This window comes from Ascaphus truei, chromosome 21 (genome assembly GCF_040206685.1).
Source record: "Ascaphus truei isolate aAscTru1 chromosome 21, aAscTru1.hap1, whole genome shotgun sequence".
Classification (NCBI taxonomy): domain Eukaryota; kingdom Metazoa; phylum Chordata; class Amphibia; order Anura; family Ascaphidae; genus Ascaphus; species Ascaphus truei.
Window position 1 is genome coordinate 14,462,416 of NC_134503.1, and position 19,117 is coordinate 14,481,532.

The following is a 19,117-nucleotide window of genomic DNA, read 5'->3' on the forward strand; positions in this document are numbered from 1 at the left end:
GATTTTCCTCTCTTTAAATGCGTTTAAAGCCCAGTGTGGATCGGAGCTCGTGGTTTATGCTACCATGTAGGTTTGCGCCACGCATGCGCCCCTACAAGAATTATTTTAATGGACATACCGACCGCAGCTTTACTGAGCAGAGTAAGATTTTCCAATCCAGAGATAGTAACAAACTTTTGGGTTCATGTATCTACCGGGCCTATAATACTGGGGACATCGAAGTGCATTAAGGGAAACAAAAATACATGAACAATTTGTAGTGTTTGTCCTTTGCAGATTTCCGCTCAATTACTTTTAGAATGCGCATGTGTGAGAATCTTCAGCACAAGGACGATATTTACCTGCTGTATAAATTTGTGAGAAACGCCTTAACCGCAATAGCTGTGATGAACTATCCTTTTAAAACAGATAAAATGGGATTTTGGTCTCCATACTCCATCAAGGTAAGACCTTTACAGGAGAAACACTTTATACACTTTCTCCTTATTAACCTTTCCATGCATTGAATAACAAAATCAGACAGCTGGTGTATAGGCAGAGTATGATATAAACGATTGATGTAGTTCTCACTTAATGTAGTTTGACTATGTAAACGTTGTTGACCTTTTTATAGTGCCTCAGATTTGAATTCACTTACTAAACAAAATGATCTGCTGTACCAGCAATATAAGAACACAGTATAAAATACACAGTGTACAATTTACTGCTTAAGGGTACAAATACATTGTAAATGTTAAATATTGGCAAATATGAAAATATATTTCAGCTGCAGCCTATTTTGCAGCAATTGGATATTAAATAGTTGAAAAATGCATCTTAAGTTTAATAGCATTTTCTAAAATCATCTTCCAGGCCCCTCTTTTACATTGAAACTTTGCTTCCTTTGGAAAGCAGTGGGAACCTTGCTAATAATACAAGTTATTTGCACAGAAAGTGAGAAGCCCGTATCATGAATAAATGACACATTTCAAATGTAAATCACTTTCATTAAAAATACGGAGTAGGGTACATAAAATTTAGGGATGCCACAAGGCATTTAAAAATACCATTTGGGGCTAGTACTTATCGTGCTTGAAAGAAACACAGTGGTTTCCAGCAGAGAATAAGTTAATAGACACCATTTCAGCTTTTTTTCTCTTTAGACTGCATGTGAACGATTGCTCCTGAATGCGGACCGCATTGAAGGTTTAAGAGATGCCATCGGTAAGTTACATTTTGTACTCATTGTGAAATTGATAATAAAACAGTCTTGTCCAGAGTTCGGTTTTGCAATATATAGGAACCTGGGCAGACTAGGTGGTCCAAGTGATTCATATCTGCTGTCAGGTTATAGATATAGCACAATGCAAAAACAGACATATTTAGTTCGAACAAATCTTCTTAGGTCATTGTGATTTACCGTTTATTCCTGTCCACATGCTGAGCTGTATTGGTCATGGAGACTGTAGCTGTATTGCATGTGTGCATGTGTATTTTTAATTGTATTGGCCAGCATTTTACAAAAAAGAGACAATACAATACAGGAAATTAAAATACGATAAATACTACAAATATAAAATCAGACAATAGTTAAGGATATCCCTGCCCTTTTAAACATACCATTTAAGTGGTATGTTAGGAGACTCACAGAGACAGTAGGCGAAGAAGTGCAGTAGATGGCAGCACTGGATCACAATAGTTGTTAATTGTGACTGTAGGGCTATGTCCAGCCTATTGAAATGCGCCTTTCAGAAGTTGTGTTTTAAGTTTTACCTAAAGGATGAGCGAGCATGTGCTTGATGTATATGGAATATGAGGAAGTTCCACAGGTAAGGGCAGTGAGGGGGGAAAAGGTTTAAAGTGAGAAAGAGCAGTAGGGTGTAGATTTTGGGCTAGATTTATGATGAAAATATAAGGCAATCCATTCTAGATATAAGTTTGAGGTAGCTGAGCACCATCCACGAGGATATAGCAAAGAGGCAGCCAGACTTGCTGTTTGATTGCAGGTAAGTATAGATAGATATGTCTGCATCTCATCTGTGTAGAGGTGAAATCTACAGCCAAATTATTTTACAACATTGTCATGTGATGCGTAGAGAGTGATAAGGAGAGGTCCCAGAACAGAGCGATGATGTACACACACACAGACAAATCAACAGGGGATAAAGATCTATTAGCACAAGAGAAACGAACGGTGGGAGAGGTATGAGGAGAACCAGGATAGAGCATTCTTATGGATACCAAGAGCGTGTAGAATCTGAAGCAGAAGAGGGTGCTCATATTGGAGGCAAAAAGACAGACATGTAAGGGTCACGGGTGCTGTTTTTGAGAATAGGTCTGACAATTGCATGCTTAAAGGATGAGGGGAAAGTGCTAGAGGATAGGGACTAGGGTAGGAGCAAGAGGTCTAATAAGGAAGAGACTCAAGAGGGAAAGTGGTAGGAGAGAAAAGCAGTTGAGAAACATTCAACCCTGTAAAAGGATGTTTAGGTAGAACCTGAGTCAAGGAGGAAGAGACAGAAAAAAAATATCTCTGTGAAATGAATCTGCCTTGTATTTAAATGTTCAGCAAAGGCTTGAGTAGAAGTGAAGGAAGGGATTGGAAAATAGGAAGAGAAGGTAAGAGGAAGGATTCAAACAGGAAATAAAGGAGTAGTAGTGTTTGGCATTAGAGAGGGCAGAGTTAAAACATGTATAAGACGTACATACTGTATATGTATAAGAAATGTATATTGAAGAAAATCAGCATGAGTCTGAAGATTCCAACTGGGGAGCAAATGTAACGGGAGTGAGTTGGTAAATTTAACCAAGGCCGCTGGTTAGAGGGGAGGGTGTGACATAGCAGAGAAGCGGCATTTATATCTAGTATGTAGGAGAGGTTAGAATGATAAGATTTGACAAGATTCTCAGGTTCTGAGGATGACAAGAGAAGGGAGGTTAGAGTTCAGGGTAGATTCCAGAGCAAAGAGGCCAATGGAATGAAGGTCATGAGAGTAGCAAGGAGAACAGCGTGAGAGGAATAACTGGTGATGACCGATATGAGGTGATGGTCAACGAGGTGGGGGGAAGGAAAAGATAGAGATATCAGATAGAGAGAAATATTGTGATATCTATAAATGCACTTTATTCTCAAACTTTGATAGACAGATGGAAAAGCCACAGACAGCAGCACAGAGCAGCCTGCAAATTATGAAGGGACACCCGGGTCTCCGATGATAAGTGGCCCAGGAAACAGTGTTTGTAAAAGACTTTTGTAAAAAAAGATTGCTTGAATATTCACATACCTAACAAATTCCATGCAAACCGTGTTCCTTAATTGTAATGTTTCTTTATAATGATTATATACAGTAAGAAACAAGATAGTAGTACATTAATTGAAAAGCCCCTGGCTGAATGTCACAGGCTTCAAAATGATTGAGACATCCTTGAGTTCTCACCAAACACTGTCCATCTCTTTGATTTATTTCATTTTTGACATTAAAAACATTGGACAGATTGAAAAACATTACGATTCTTCCAAAGAAGAAAGTTATCTATCTTAATCATTTTGTCTTCAAATTTAGGCTCTTAGTTAATATGGTAAGAAGTGGGGTAACATTGTTAACGATCAACTTCGACTGAGTGGAAGTTAATGCATTGTGTTACACTATATTGAATAAAGAAAATCATTTAGTAGCATCTATATTTTGTACAGAATAAGCAGTGGGTACTCGTAGCAGGCTCAAAGATGTTTTACATTGATTGTAGACAAGATGACATTCATTCATCAAGGCATATATATTTTGTAATACTTCAAGTGTTCAATCCAATACCACATCGGGGACAAGAGCCGTCTCTCAAAGGGGCCGGGCCCACTGCGAGTGGGGGGGGGGGGGCGGTGCGGTGAGTTTTTCTTCCAGACACGAAAATTGAGATGGACATGGGTCATGGAGCACTAGGCCACGCCCCCCGGCGGTTTAGCCAATTCGACGTCATGGCCGTGCCCCTGTCACGCCCCCCCTGTCTTCCCCCTGCCGCTCACTGCAGACCAGGGAATTCGGCTGCACGCGCTGCCAGCCTCGCAGGCGCACGTGCAGCGCAGGCACTGGGTTCGTAGCCTTAGCCTTTCTACTAGGTGGGGCACTAGCCCTTTAAAACTGCACAATGGACATATGGAGAATTGTAGAAGAAATAGGGTCTGGTTGGCACACACCTACTGGCTGCATTTAGGAGCAGTGCTACTATGGGTGGGATAGTGGTCCGCGAGCCCATCCAGACCCATATGGAGAATTGTGTCATAAAGGACTGTTTTGTTCTGATTTATGTACCATGATAAATTTAACGAAAGGTTAAATGGCTTGTGTTTAATTTTGGGAAACTATAATTGCCAATTCAATCTATACAGTACACTGATTTAAGAAACAGTAAGACATTCCCAATCACACTTTGGTGGATACTAATCCAAAGAAAAAAAGTCCAAAAGATTTAATTAACTTAAAAACCTTACCCGTTGGTACAGAACATCTCCATGTGACCATATTTATTCGATTGGGATCAGATAAAGGTAGTTATTAAAAGAAACATATTGAAATAATGCACCATTCAAATAATGAGTCGGTGAAAGCAATAGATGATCTTTCTCCAGGGCATAAAACAATAGCTTTAAAAACATTGACAGTACCTTTTGCCTTTCCAGTATTAAAAGTCTTATTCCTGTTTTCCCGTAATAAACAAATTCAGAGTGGATTTCTTTTTGCTTGAACCAGAGGATGTTTTCTCTTCTTTTCCATGAAGCTTATTTAGCATGAGACATGACAGTTTAATAGTACATGAGGCATGATCCACCAACGGCTGAGGCAATGATCCTGCCTTTTTCCATGTTTTTGCGTCTGGGTCATGTATGAACACACCATCTTCTTTGTTCATGCGTCTTAAAGAGCCTCCTCCAGTAATATACAGTTTGGACTGGTGAGCAACAATGCTGAACTGACAACAGTCAAAGGGGGAAAGCTTCAGCGTGCTCCACTGATCTGTTGCAGGACAGTAATATTCGGTTTCATTTACATGAATCCACTCCTTAGCCTAGAGGAAATATGCACACACTTATGAAATGTCAACATACGAAAGAGAATATTTTAGTTAAATAATAAACCATTTGCTTACTATTTACGATTAATTTGATAAAAATGCAAATTAATATAAGTAGCATAATTAAAAGAACAACAGAAGTGTCACTCCGCGCTAGGGCTGTCACTGCATGTAGTCCCTCTTGCTGCCGTCGGTCTGGGGGACTCCACACACCCCCTATACACTCCCCTCCCCTGTACACTCCACACACCCCCACACACCCCTCCCGAAAGGGAGCTCACAAACAGGGAAACAAATGACAGACAGGCGCACTAAGGGACAATAGTCCCTTAGTGCGCCTGTCTGTCATTTGTTTCCCTAGCATAATTAAAAGCTCTACTTTGTGTACAAGGAAATAAATGAAAACACTGAACCTTGTTAATAACACCTAGTCCTAATAGTGCAACCAATGAACAAAAATAAAAAATGTTCTACCTTTTGTTACTGCTCGCCCAGACCCTGCCAGTCTAAACTTCAACAACTCAAAATTGGGGGTGCAAAACCAAGGAAAATATATAGTGTAGTAGTTCAAGGACAGACTTAGAAGATATCACAAACATCCATGTGTGTCTGATTTTGAGAAGAAAAAAAACACCTCCAGGTGATTGGGAATAAGAAAATAGCGGAACAGAGTTTTAATATGCTGATGCACTTTAAACACAATTGCACTCTCAAAGATAAAAATGTTACATAGTAGATGAGGTTGAAAAAAGTTATATGTCCATCAAGTTCAACCTATGCTAAATTTAGATGACAGATACTTATCCTATATTTGTACTTATAGTATATTGATCCACATGAAGGCAAACAAAAAAACCCTAGTGAAATGTCATCCAATGATATCTCAAAAGGGGAAAAATAAATTCCTTAGAGGCTCCAAAAATCAGATTACTCCCTGGATCAACATTATTCCCATGTTTAGTTGTTTGGTATATCCCTATATACCTTTCCTTTCTATAAAGATGTCCAACCTTTTTTTGAACATATCTATTGTATCTGCCATCACAGTCTCCATGTGTAATGAATTCCACATTTTAACTGCCCTTACAGTAAAGAACCCTTTCCTTTGTTGTTGGTGAAATCTCCTTTCCTCCAGCCTTAAGGGATGACCTGTGTCGTTTGTACTGCTCATGGAATGAATAGTTATTTTGAAAGCTCCTTGTATTGTCCCCAAATATATTTGTATATAATAATATTATCCCCTCTTAGAATGTTTAAAATTCCAACTTGCTGAGACTCAAAAGCCCTGTCGTCCAGCACTTGCTCCTGAACTTCCAATCTCTGACTTCACTTCCGGTTCTGCGGTCGACTCGGATGAGAAAGCGATCACCCAATGCGTTTCGCCTATAGCGGTGTTGGGTGACGCACAGGCATATTTAAACTCCGGTATGCATGGGCCTATTAACTCTGTTACACTATATGCACTTTCTAATTTTTTTCATATTTCGAATCACCTAGAGGTATTTTCTGAAGGCCAAACAAACATGGATGTTTGAGAGTGTATTCTATACCCATGATCAATACTAACTCTATCCTTGAACTACTAAACTACACTGTATATTCTTTTTCTCCCCCCATGGTTTTCACCCCCAATTTAAAGTTTTTATAATAAATAAAAAAAAGCCAAAATGTAATAGATGTAAAGATATTGTTAGTGTCCTTGCATCCTGCCTGCTTACCGCATTTAACGTGCGTCCACCAACGCAGAAGATTTTATCTCCTATGGTAGCCATTCCATGGTCACATCGAGCAAAAATCATGGCACGGTTGACGACCCAGCGTCTGAGTCTTGGGAGATAGCTGTATACATCATTTAAAGTTTTACCTGTGGAATAACCTCCTGTAAACAAAAAAGTGATCATTAAATATCACTTGTTTTGATGACCAGCTGCTTAACCCGTCCATAGCGTAATAGTTCATGGCCTTCATTTCCCTGGAGTTATGAATGTGAATAAGAATTATTTGTAGCCTGGTAGCTTATTACTGTTCTTGAACTAGTAAATATTATTATTATTATCATCCTTTAATCTATAAAGCACCAACATATTCCGCAGCACGGTACAAGAAGAACACCACAATCTCATCAACACCTCACGCCTGCTGTCTAGGGAACTCCTGATGTCTCCTTTATTTCTCACATTCAATCTCTCACAAAGTCCTGCCACCTCCGAAATACCGCCAAAATACGGCCTTTTCTCACTCATGAATGATGCAACTAAAATCCTAACATCCAACGCCTACCCCTCCAACCCCATTGGGACCAGTTGTGCGGCTGGACCAATTTCCACGCTATGTAACACCCCCTAACATCCCCACCCTTAAACCTAATGGGATTAGCTGTTGGGATGGACCATACTGCAACCCGAGGTTTGCTCCATCCAACAATGAGCAGCCACTTTACCTTTTTGTTTCTACATTGTCCCTCATTACCTCTAAGCCTGAATATTCTGGTTGTTAAATAGGTTGGAAACTTTTATATTCAGAAATTATTTTATTCTATGAATCTTTCCATATCGGAGCCTCTTCCACTCATAACGTCTGAGCCTCTACTAACCACGCTCGGTGGCTTTTGATCTCTTGAAAACAACTACAATGGTGTCTTACGTAAAAAGTGGTGACACTGCACAAATCCAACATAAGAAACCAAGCAAGGGTCTACGTGTCGGAACACACAATGTTATTTCTGTAAATGCGAGAGCTTTAGTAGTTTATATAGCATATTCTTTTTCTAGAAAACATTTCATTATTCACCTGAAATGTAGAGGATGCCTTTATGGGTTGTGCCAGCATGATCTGCCAGAGCCATTGGGAATGGAGCTGTGAATTCCCATTTGTTTTCAGATGGCTGGTATTCTTCAACTGTGTGAGTGAGGTGTCCTAGTAAGGTCCCTCCACCAACAGCGATGATGTGATCAGAGATCACCTCGGTATGAAACCGTGTCCGTCTCTCCAGCATTCCTGCAACTTGTAGCCAAGATCCATTTCGTGGATCAAAACGAAACACCTGAATGAAAGAGTGTTATAGGTATCTGAAATTCAAATTAAACATTTATATCCAAGGAAAACTTTGGTAATATTTCACACACATTTCTTTTCATATCAGGTTTGTTGTTGGTTCAGATATATTTTAATGGACCAACATGAGAACTTTCGAAAACCTTGCAGGTTTCTTCTTCATAAGTACACTTGAGGTTTCAAACGCCTTGTACACTATTTAATATTTAATGAGCGGTCCTGTTGGTCCATTAAAAGGTATGACAATCTACAACAAGTCTACATTTCTGTAGGATTTACAGAGCTGATCAAACTTTGAACTTCTCATATAAACATATTTTAGATGTTTCATATTCTCTCGGATGTCCAGGTTGTTTGGGGAGTGCAAGTATATGTGAAAAGAAAACATAAAAACAATAGTGCAGTATGTTTTAAAATGATTTTTAGGAGCTTGTTTCTCTAAAATCCAACAGAGTTTGTACTCACAGATTTCCCAGTCTTTTAGTGCATATCCCAATTAGTGGCAATGTAGTATCTTTGTGGTGCTGTACCCAATGTATCCACAGGTGTAGGGACCTTCGTAGAATAAGGTAAAGAAACCAGAGATAGTGTAGACTGATAAAAGATTTATCTATCTTAATATATAAAATCAAAGGTTGGTACTAGCTGCGGTGAATGTGATTGGTCCGTGGCCACCCCGACTGTGACACACACCGCCCACACGACTGTCATTGGCCAAAACTTACACTGACATCACTGACACACACCTACTTCACTGTCACACACTTGCACTGACAGCATACCCCCAAAGAAGCCCTGCAGAGTCCTTGGTAAGTTCATCTCACACGCTCACCCCTGTGTGTACACACACACACACACACACTTAACATTTTAATATGTCCTGTTTCATTAAGATTTTCTAAAATGGCCGCAACACCAACTGACATGTGCGCTCCGCACATGCATATCTCTATGCGCTCCTCTCAAATGTCCCTTTCTCTATACGCTCATGCACAAGTGTCGCTACATTCAATGGCCACTTTCACAATATGTCCCGTTTTCTATTTATTCCCCATCCTGTGTAAAGTATATTATTAATTTTCATTAAATCATCACCGCCAGCCACGCTGTGCATTTCTTGCTTTACCTACGCACTTACCAATTATTTATGTCCCGTTTTCTATCTGCGCTCCGCAACAGCATATCTCCGCACAGGCATATCTCTATGCGCTCTGCTCAACTGTTAAATTATTCACTACTTCTCACCCCCTCTGCTGGGCACTCGCGTAAGGTCACACAAGATGGCGGCGTTGCCAATACTGAGGCGGTCTCTTCCCGCCCAGCTCCTGTCAGGTGCGTGTTTTCCCGCCCAAAGACCCGTCACTGTCCGGGTGCTCACCCCCTGCCCCCCTCCCCCCCTCCCCCCCTTGGCGCGTGACGGTTGCTCCCTCTATCAGAGAGGCTACAGGATTTACCCGCGCTGCGGGGTCAATCAGAATCCAGACATAGCCAGTCGGTGTGTCAATGTCAGACAGAGTGGGCGGACATGCTTTGTGTGGGGTGAGGGCCACCCTCTGTCTATAATAAACACTCATGGCTACCAGCCCCCTTATAAAAAAGGCCTCACCTCCCTCCCCAGCGCTCACTCACCTCACCTCCCACTGTCCCCCCCTCCTGTCTTCTGTCGTCCCCCCTCCTGTCCACTGCCCCCCCCTCCTTTCCACTGTCCCCCCCTCCTGTCCACTGCCCCCCCTCCCTCCTGTCCACTGTCCCCCCCCCCCTCCTGTCCACTGTCCCTCCTTCCCTCTGGGGGCTGGGAGAGGGGGAGCACACAAATAGGGGGGAGAGGAGGGAGCAGGAAATTTAACTCACGGGCAACGCTGGGTCTCTCAGCTAGTAGTAGATATATGGTAAAACACACTCACATGGTGTCAAATCAAGGTAAGCATTTAGATCAAATATCTTGGGCAGGTAGCTGTGATCCGAAGTGTTTGTCTCACTTCCCTCCTCAGCTGGGCACGTGTTGCCTGTCTCCGTGCTTCGGCGACGTGTGCCCAGCTGAGGAGGAGAGTGAGGCGACCACTTCGGATCCCAGCTGCCTGCGCAAGATATTTGATCTAAATGCGTACCTTGATTTGACACCATGTGAGTGTGTTTTACCATATATCTACTATAGATAAAGCTTTTATCAGTCTACACTATCTCTGGTCTCTTTACCTTATTCTACGAAGGTCCCTACACCTGTGGATACATTGGGTACAGCACCACAAAGATACTACATTGCCACTAATTGGGATATGCACTAAAAGATTTGGAAATCTGTTGGTACAAACTCCGTTGGATTTTGGAGAAACAAGCTCCTAAAAATCATCTTACAAAATATTGCACTATTGTTTTAAGTTTTACTTTCACAAATACCTACGGCCCCCCAAAAACCTGGACATCTGAGAAAAGTATGGATTGAGAAAGCAATCTACAATAGGGTTTCAGCTGCAAATCACATTTGTTTGTATTTGGATTAACACTCCTTTTTTGTATTTTACACCTCACTATTTGTATGTGATTATATGCACCGATATCAATTGAATTAAGCACTAATATCACCATTTATATACTCTAATTTATATATTTGTATATATTCTTATTATAAGAAATATCACAGATTTGGTTAAAGCGCCACTGTGGGTAACACAATTGTCTTTTCATATTTTCTTGGACAGTAATTTCCTTGGAATCTTCTTGCACAAGCAGTATTTTTGCTGTAAGGTGCAGACCTTGCTATTTGACAAACAAAGAACTATTTTTTTCTGCTGTACCCCTACAAACTACTCTCTTTCATCCAGTTTTCATTTCTGAGAAATACTATTTTCTACACACGTCTAACTATTGTTTGAAAGCAGTGTAACCATCTAGAAGGACCTTCGACACATCTGTTAGCAGAGTAAAAATAAAGAAAGCAGTGTTACCGTGTGAATTACAAACATCCTGTGATTTAGTATTCAATTGAGGGTGCTTGGCACTGAACATATAAATCCATATCAACTATAAGCAATGACACATAAGCCAAGGTCATGTCATAAACTACTAATAGTGTAAACATATACCTTTATCCGACTGTCTTCCCTGGCTGTATATTCTGTGTTTCATGCCTCGGTGATTCAGTACCGCAGTTCCGTACCTCCAGTCAGCGTTTCCCTGATGCATGATTCAGTAATCAGATGAATAGAAGTTCCACCGAGAGGCATCGTCTTCAGTGAAAACTAGAAAGATTGTAGCTTGAAGAGACGAAGGCTCAATAAAAAAAAGTTACTTTATTTGAACCACAACAGGTCTAACATGGAGACCTCCTACACGTTTGACAAAGTACTGAATGGTGAGAAACGCATAGGTGGTCTCCATGTTTAGATGTGGTGTTGAAATAAAGTAACTTTTTTTATTGAACCTGGTCTCTTCAAGCTACAATATTTCTATATTTCAGTGAAGCGATGTCCCACTGGGAAACTTCTATTCACCTGGATTAGCAGAGTCCCTATAATGTCTGCATTAAAGCTGCAGTTCTAGCTGCCGGTTTTTTTTTTAATATATATATATATATATATATATTTTTTCTCATTCAATATGTGCATAAATACAATCTGCACACTGACAAGTGATTAGCTAAGCTTCAGATCGATCCGTTCTCCTGTAATCAATCGCTTGCTCTGGGCTATTTAATTCAGTTCTTGCACAGCATTTTGGGCAATAGTGCTTCCTGGAATATGATTGACTAGGCAGTTACTAGATACAATTGGTTCACTGCTAGAGAGGGCGGGTCTCAAGAGCCAGAGACTATCAGAAAGGGGAAGGGGGCTGTCACTTTGGAAATGCTTCCTACATTAGAAACATTATAAAATGTCTTCCTAAAACATTTTTTAAATGCTACAAGTATTTTCTCATAGTACAGAACTGATTTATTTAAAAAAAAACACGTACGATATTGCTTGAACTGCTGCTTTAAAACATTTTCTTGCATGTAATTCGGGTATCATTTTGTTACCTCATTTGACGGATGTTTGCCCGATGGGTCAAATCTGCTTTGTCCTCCAATAACAAAAAGGAAATCATTAATGACAGCCACACAGTGATTGTACACTGGAGTGCTGAGCTCTCCAAGTTTGCCCCAAGTACTGCCACCCTGGTCTCCAACCCACATACTGCAACAGACTTGGTTGTCGGTGGTCCTACCACCGAGAACCAGCAACTTGTCTGAACTTGAGCGGATTGAGGTGTTCTCCCAGCTAAGCTCAGGCTGAACATGCAGCTGGGTGTGATAGCTTAGCGCGTCCTGCAGGTACCTGAAGCAGCTGGAGTCTGTTTTCATGATTGGCATTTCCTTTACATATCTTTGGAGATCTTCCAGAGAGATCAGTGGAAACCTTATTCTCTTCAGTATGTCCCCTGCTTCCTTGAGCCTTGAACTGTCATGTTGCAACCAAGTCACTGCAAAATTGAACAAATCCAGCTCACTGTATTCTGGGACATCCTTCCTATCCAATATTTCACAGAGTGCAACTTTATCCAATTCATTCAGCTCTTCAGCATGCTCCAATATGCGTTTGTAATGGTGACCCACACATCCAATGGCTTTCTCCTTTAGTGCTTCTGGGCCATGTTGTTTGGCTATGTTCAGGAGGCCCAGACAGTTGTTTTGGGTCAGACCATCTTCTAAAAACTGAAAGCACAGCTTTATTGCTTCACGAACTAGCAGGACTTCTGCTGCTTTTAAGGTGTCCTCAATGTTTTCCAGGGATAGATCCAGCTTGTTGGAGTAGATGAAACCAAGAACATTCTTGAGTCCCGTAGCACTTACATCCCTGAGATTGATGGTGTCATCAGATTTAGAATCAAATAGCACTTTGAAATAATTGCTAGCTGATGCAAGTATTATCTTATGAGCAGGGAATAAGGTTCCATCAGCCTCCAATGTAACATCACAGAAAGCATTCTGGGAACGAATCTGGCAGATTCTATCAAGCAATTTCTCCGGATACTTTTCAGAGGTAAAGCTGTAGATATCAGAGCCATTCTGCATGTTGGAATACATTGATCCTTAATATTGTGCCAGCAGAATTTCCTTCACACTAGCAAAGGAGGAAAATTAAGCAATTCAGACCCCTTCTTTGCTCTTTTGCACGGTGCTCCGAATAACTTGTCAGTCTTTTCAAGGAAGCTAAATCCACCCAGTTTGACAGAATGCAACAGACCAGTACTGTAAAAGCCAACAAAAGATTTACTCATTTGCATGTGTTTGCTTTAGAAATATTGTGCCCTGTCTGATTAGTCTGGTAGGTCACAGCCCTTGAATGCTTCACAGTTTCTTCCGATCTCCCAGATCTCCAGTGCTTGGCAATGTTCTTGCACACCAATCCTTACAACAGAAACACAATAACCCCTGTTGCTTGTTTTGAAAATGCCTGATTGATTTAGCAGGGTCAGGTAGTAAATAGGTGCAAGTCTAGGCTTGCATGGCTATTACAAAGACAAAAGGAATGTCATATAAGGCAGGTCAACAGTACTAGTTTCTTGTTTGAATTGCAATTTTCTTTTCCTCTACAGTATGTGCAATTTATCTAAAAGATGCATTGAAAAGTGAAGTGAAAATTAATTTATACCTTTCTTTGGATATTACTCATTAACCTGTGATAGTGCTGATCGGGGCACTAGCCTATGGAAACTCCTATTGACTTTAATAGACGTTTGTGAGATTGTTGCCCGATTTGCCACTATTGCAGGTTAATGATTAGCTTAATCCTTCTAAACACTCACTTTTCTATGTAATCTGATACATTGTAATACATACTATAACACTTAAACATATGGGGGCACTTCCTATTTTAACCTCTTTGCTGCCAAAGGGGCATATCCACTTCTTTCTCTCCATTTTTGTGGTCTTCATTTACATAAACACTTGCAAACTCAACCAACAATATTAATATATATGGGTTTCTAAGGAATGCATAATGGATATTGTATAATTATTTGGTAAAGAGACTAAAACATTTTTAAAAGTACTGTAATTGAACCATTAAAACAAGCGATTTTTATATGCTTGTTTGTTCACAAAATGAAGCCGATTAGGGGGACGGTGTAGGGAATACGTTTTTGAACTTGATAGAAGGTAGGACATTTTGGGCATACCTTGAGAAATTGCCACGTGTGTTGCTGCAAGTGTTCCATCTGTCTTCCAGGAATATATTACAATGCAACCGGAACTACTGCCTGCTACAGTCTGCACAATCAATTTATGCAGTGCTCTGATCCCACCGGATGTGGCATTGGGTCAGATGCTATAGCTTGGGACTATCAGGTAGAACATCTTGACCTAGTAGAGAATTGGGGCGCTTGTAACAATAGCTATAACATGCCAGTGCCACCCCTGACATGATGCAAGTATATTCTTATATAGTATATATAGAATAAAACAGGTATGATCAACCTCTACACTAAAGAGATGTGATATATTGTGTTTACAAAGGACTGGCTCAGCCTCTCCCTGCAGAAGACAGTGCTTTATTTTCCAAGCAGCCATCCAGGCTGATATAAATTGTATCTGTATAGCCCCCTTAAGTCTACATAGTCCAGTTTTAGTCCAGTGGATTGTATTGATTCAGTAGTAACACTTTCAGGCAAGTAAAAGTGTTGTCACAGATCTCTTGCACTTAATGTTGCAGGTTGTTTTTTGTGTTTCATCATGTATTTGTTGAGATCTGTAAAGCATTAACTAGGACAGGGCTCTTCAACTGCCAGCCCGCGTCCCAAATCCAGCCCACAAAGGACTTTGGTGTGACCCTTGGACTTTCATACTAGTTGCTCAAGTATCTTAAGTGCAGGTTCTTCCACTGAAACTCACTTGTAATTTATTTAAGTAAATGTAGATAGTACAGATGTTCTAATACGCTTTTAAATGTTTACAGCTTATAATTTTCCATGTATCAAATTAAATTACAATCAGCTTGTGGCCCTTCTGCTCCTTAATTTTGTCTAGCCCGGACTCTTTGGAAAACTAGTTGAAGAGCCCTGAACTAAGATAACATTTAAACTTCTATAAAGGAAACTAAATTATTTTCACTCCCTCTCTGTTCCAGACCTGCACAGAAATAGCATTTATGTTTTCAAGTAACAACATAACCGACATGTTCCCCGCCATCCCTTTCACAGACACAGTGAGGGAACACTACTGTTTCAACAGATGGCAGGTCCGTTCAAGACTAGATTGGCTGAAAACAGAATTCGGGGGCACCGGTAATGAACCATTGTATTCTTCGACCTCCCTGTTCAAATCTAAATGAATCACTGATAATGCCTGAAAAACAAACCCAACGAGCGATTAGTTGAAGATAATACCTTTATTGGCTGGCTGTTAATTTTGATGCAAAACCCATGCATTTAGAAATGCCAGTTGTTAAACAAAAAGGTATTTTTTTTGCTTAATAATCGGGTTGGGGGGGGTTTTTGCTTGATAATCAGGGTTTTTTCTTTTTGATTGTAGTCAAATCCTTGCAATACTATGTACTAAAAAAAATTTAAAAGAAGAAACTAATAAGAATGTTACTTGATTCACAGTCTGATTTATTAAATAGTGATCCTGTACATGTGGTTCCAAAGTGCGGGGAAACAGCCTCAGGCGAGGAGAATCCGGCTTGTGCAGCCAACACAACATAGACAAATTCCTCAAAGTGCCGGTCTCCTCTAGGACAGAGGTACAAAGTAAAGCTCCACTCACAAGTTCATAATGCAATTCTTCATTGATTGGGACAGCCAAGAACAGAGGCATAACAACGTTTCAGGTGCCACATGGACCATCATCACTTGATGAAAGGTCCATATGGGACCTGAAACATTAATGTGACAGTGAAGAACAGAGAAACTATGTTTCAGGTCCCATATGGACCTTTCATCAAGTGATGGTGGGTCCATGTGGCACCTGAAACGTTGTTTTTCTCCTGTTCTTCAGTGCCACAATAAATGAAGAATTGCACTATGAGCTTGTGAGTACCTTGTATCCTCTGCCCCAGAGGATACCTGCACTTTGAGGAATTTGCTCCTCTACATGCCACAGTTTCACCCTTCAATCTGCATCGAAACACGACAAGGTGAAGGTTCTGTAACTTTCTGGTGCAATGTGTCAGAACACACTTTCTCTGTGTAAGGGTTCCAGTCCAGGCTTTGGCTGGAACCCGCCCTTACCTGGCTGCTGTGGACATTTTGATTACTGGCAGCCTGCTATATTGGCTGCACCTTTTCAAGGGCTTAAATAGCAGCCAGTGTTTTCCAGCCCCTGCCTGAGCATTGTATATGTTTCCCTGGCCACCTTGGGTTCTAATAGCCGAGCCTTCCTTGTTCCTGTGCCTCCCCTGTTGCGAAGCCTTCCTTGTTTGTGAGCCACTCCTGTGGCTTCCCTGTTCATTTGGAATTCCTGTTGCTGAACCCGGACTGTGACCTTGACCTCGCTGCCTTCCGCCTGTTGCCTGGATTTTTCACCACTGCCACCTGCCCTGACCTTTTGCCTGCTTACCGACTACGGATACTGTAACAGGACTCTGGTCGGTTAATTGGCATCCCTACCTCAGCCCTGCGGGTCCGCTTCCTGATTGGAGACTAGCACCGTCACAGTCTGCTCCAATATTGCCTTACTACGTGCTCTGCCTTCTTTACCTTTTCCTGCTTACTACGTAGACCCCTGTAGCACAGCAAACATCTCTGAAAGGCGTAATCAATTGCTATACATGACTTGGTAGTTGTCTTATCAAGGCCAAAAACTATTATTACATATATGCACATGCCAATGTAATCAATAATAACGTATAGCAGCATACAATGCACAATATTTCCTTTTCAGATCTGAAGACAGGAAGCAACATTATCTTTTCAAACGGAGCTTTGGATCCATGGGCCAATTGTGGTGTAAGTTGATGAGCGGTGTAAACTGGTCATTTATTTAAATTGGGAGAGAAAAAATAGTTTGGCCCACTGTTAAACGGGTTTGAATTATAATGTTGCAGTCCAGTTTCTTTTAATACCTCAGTACTGTACTTGAGAGTTCTTAAAGTATACCAACTCCCTATAACGTTTGTACAATTGCAGAAAAATACCTCATTGTTTTATGCCAAGAGAACTGAAGAATAATGAATGTAATAATTGTAAATTAATATCATAATCTACCCAATCTCACTTTTCATTGAGGGGTTTTTTTTTTCTTCACATGTTAGTAGCCATAATTTGAACTTTGTAGTCTCTACTTTTCGACCTTTTACATTTAAAATTACATCTGCTGAAATTTAGCAGGAATTCATCGCTGAAGGATTATAGCCCATGTTTACTGAGCCGTCTCCTGCTATAATATCCCTTCCAAGACTGGAAGACATTGACTTGACTGGGCTATCATTTGTCTGACAACACAGTAAGAGGTGCCTTATAGCAGTAGAGGGCTTTGTAAATACGGTCTGGTCCTCCGTGTCTAACTTATCGTAATTGTCTTATGCTCAGGTAAAGAATAACCTCAGCTCTACTCTGATCGGAATCAACATTTTGGGAGCAGCTCAGCAGCTGGACTTGAGGTATGTATCAGGGTACAGAAAAGGCAGGCCGAAGACAATGTCAGAATTATATATTTGAATGATGTCATGTGATTTGAGAATCAGCCCGTTCCCCGTATTGCATAAAAAATGGTCTTGCTTGTCATTGTAATACACATTAGCCCTAATTTCATGAAATAGCAAAGACAGAAATACTATGTTAAACCAGAAGTGACAATTATTCATCCACAAGGCTGTAGAGTAGGTCTGAAAATTACTTCTCATGGGAAACAGGTAGTCTTTTATAGGGGCAACTACCACTAGGAAGCAAACAGAATGCATTAAAGAGAGTGAGCATTAACATGAGGTACAGAGTATGGCATACCTTGGTATATTGCCTTCTATTTTTGCTTACTTAAAATGCCTTGCATGGACACCATATAGGCTACAGATGCTCTGCAGATCCCTCAAACAAGATGCATAATATGACATTTAGCAGGCTTGGATTATATTTTTATCAAAAGATGCGACCAAATGACTCCTTTGGTACACAGAAGTAGGTTGTAAAAGTTTCACTAGTAAATTGGAAGCCAATTTGGGAGCATTGCTAGTATTGTACTTGTTTTCCTTAATATTTAATCATCTCTCTCTTTGTTGCCCTCAGAAGCCATAACCCAGTGGACAGTGAGGCAGTGAGAAACGCTCGCAATCTGGAAGCAGACATCATCTTCAGATGGGTGAAACAAACAAAGGTCGAAAATGCTTGGGAGAAGCTGGTGGGAATGTTTGGGGGTAACCCACAAAACAAGCAGCCACCGAACCTGTAAGGCAGTACCGCCAATTGGAATCAGCACCAAGCACAATAAGAGTGACCATGACATGTGAAGAATGGAAGTTATTTCTTCTTTATTTTTTGTAATATATCGAGTCCATATTTCTTCATGACCGATACAGTGCTACTATCGGCATCATTGAACAATTATGTTTCTGCAAAGGAGTGTCTTTTCCCCCCCCCCCCACTCGCCTGCCAATTACAGCACTAAAAAATTCCAATCTTGGATAGAAAACAGACCGTTTCAGTAGCAGCGAGTGACAGATCGTAGCAGAACTATGCTTTGTAGGTGCTTTGGTCACGGAAGGCTTTGCATACCTCGATTAGCAGCGCCTCTTTACAGATGGTGGGTGCAAGGCCGGCTCTTGGAGTTTGGTTCTGTGGAGTGGCAGAGATAATACACAAATACAGCTGCTAGGTTTTATTAATCAGTTGCTGCATGTAAGGGTCTGACTCGCATGAAACAGACATGTTTTGTTTGAAATGATCCACTTGTACTCCATTGTAACTGTGCCCTCCTCCTTTACACAGGGCAGGCTCTATCCACTTATCACTCACTTAACATCCAGCTACTATTTGAGTTTACTTGTCAGCACAATAGTGTTCACATTGTGCAATTTACAAATGTGTAAATAAAAGTATTTTTAACAAA

The 19,117-nt window shown here is 40.7% G+C and overlaps 2 protein-coding genes across 3 annotated transcripts in view; one reads left to right on the forward strand and one right to left on the reverse strand.

The window, feature by feature from the left end:
* Positions 1 to 19,117, forward strand: part of DPP7 (dipeptidyl peptidase 7) — a 33,637-nt gene extending 14,520 nt beyond the window's left edge. Inside the window, exons 6-12 of one of the 2 annotated variants that reach the window (XM_075579061.1) lie at positions 277 to 443; positions 1,143 to 1,203; positions 14,307 to 14,425; positions 15,204 to 15,360; positions 16,958 to 17,022; positions 17,605 to 17,675; positions 18,298 to 19,117. In XM_075579061.1, coding sequence (XP_075435176.1) covers positions 277 to 443; positions 1,143 to 1,203; positions 14,307 to 14,425; positions 15,204 to 15,360; positions 16,958 to 17,022; positions 17,605 to 17,675; positions 18,298 to 18,460 — 803 coding nt within the window. In that variant the 3' untranslated portion in view covers positions 18,461 to 19,117. Of the gene's footprint in view, positions 1 to 276; positions 444 to 1,142; positions 1,204 to 14,306; positions 14,426 to 15,203; positions 15,361 to 16,957; positions 17,023 to 17,604; positions 17,676 to 18,297 lie in introns of those variants that run through there. The other variant, XR_012789621.1, reaches the window with a different exon arrangement.
* LOC142472190 (kelch-like protein 9) lies at positions 4,308 to 13,505 on the reverse strand. Its single transcript, XM_075579064.1, has 4 exons — positions 12,116 to 13,505; positions 7,837 to 8,089; positions 6,765 to 6,925; positions 4,308 to 5,040 (listed from the first exon to the last, which is right to left on the reverse strand). The coding sequence occupies exons 1-4, from the start codon at positions 13,160 to 13,162 to the stop codon at positions 4,666 to 4,668; spliced, it is 1,836 nt and encodes a 611-aa protein (XP_075435179.1). The 5' UTR covers positions 13,163 to 13,505; the 3' UTR covers positions 4,308 to 4,665.

Bases quoted from the DNA above. Each gene is read 5' to 3' on its own strand.
- LOC142472190 (XM_075579064.1), bottom strand. From the start codon at position 13,162: ATGTATTCCAACATGCAGAATGGCTCTGATATCTACAGCTTTACCTCT. The intron at 6,926-7,836 runs GTGAATAATGAA...TTTTGTTTACAG, and splicing joins AGGCATCCTCTACATTTCAG to GAGGTTATTCCACAGGTAAA. The intron at 5,041-6,764 runs GTAAGCAGGCAG...TATTTCCTCTAG, and splicing joins GTGGACGCACGTTAAATGCG to GCTAAGGAGTGGATTCATGT.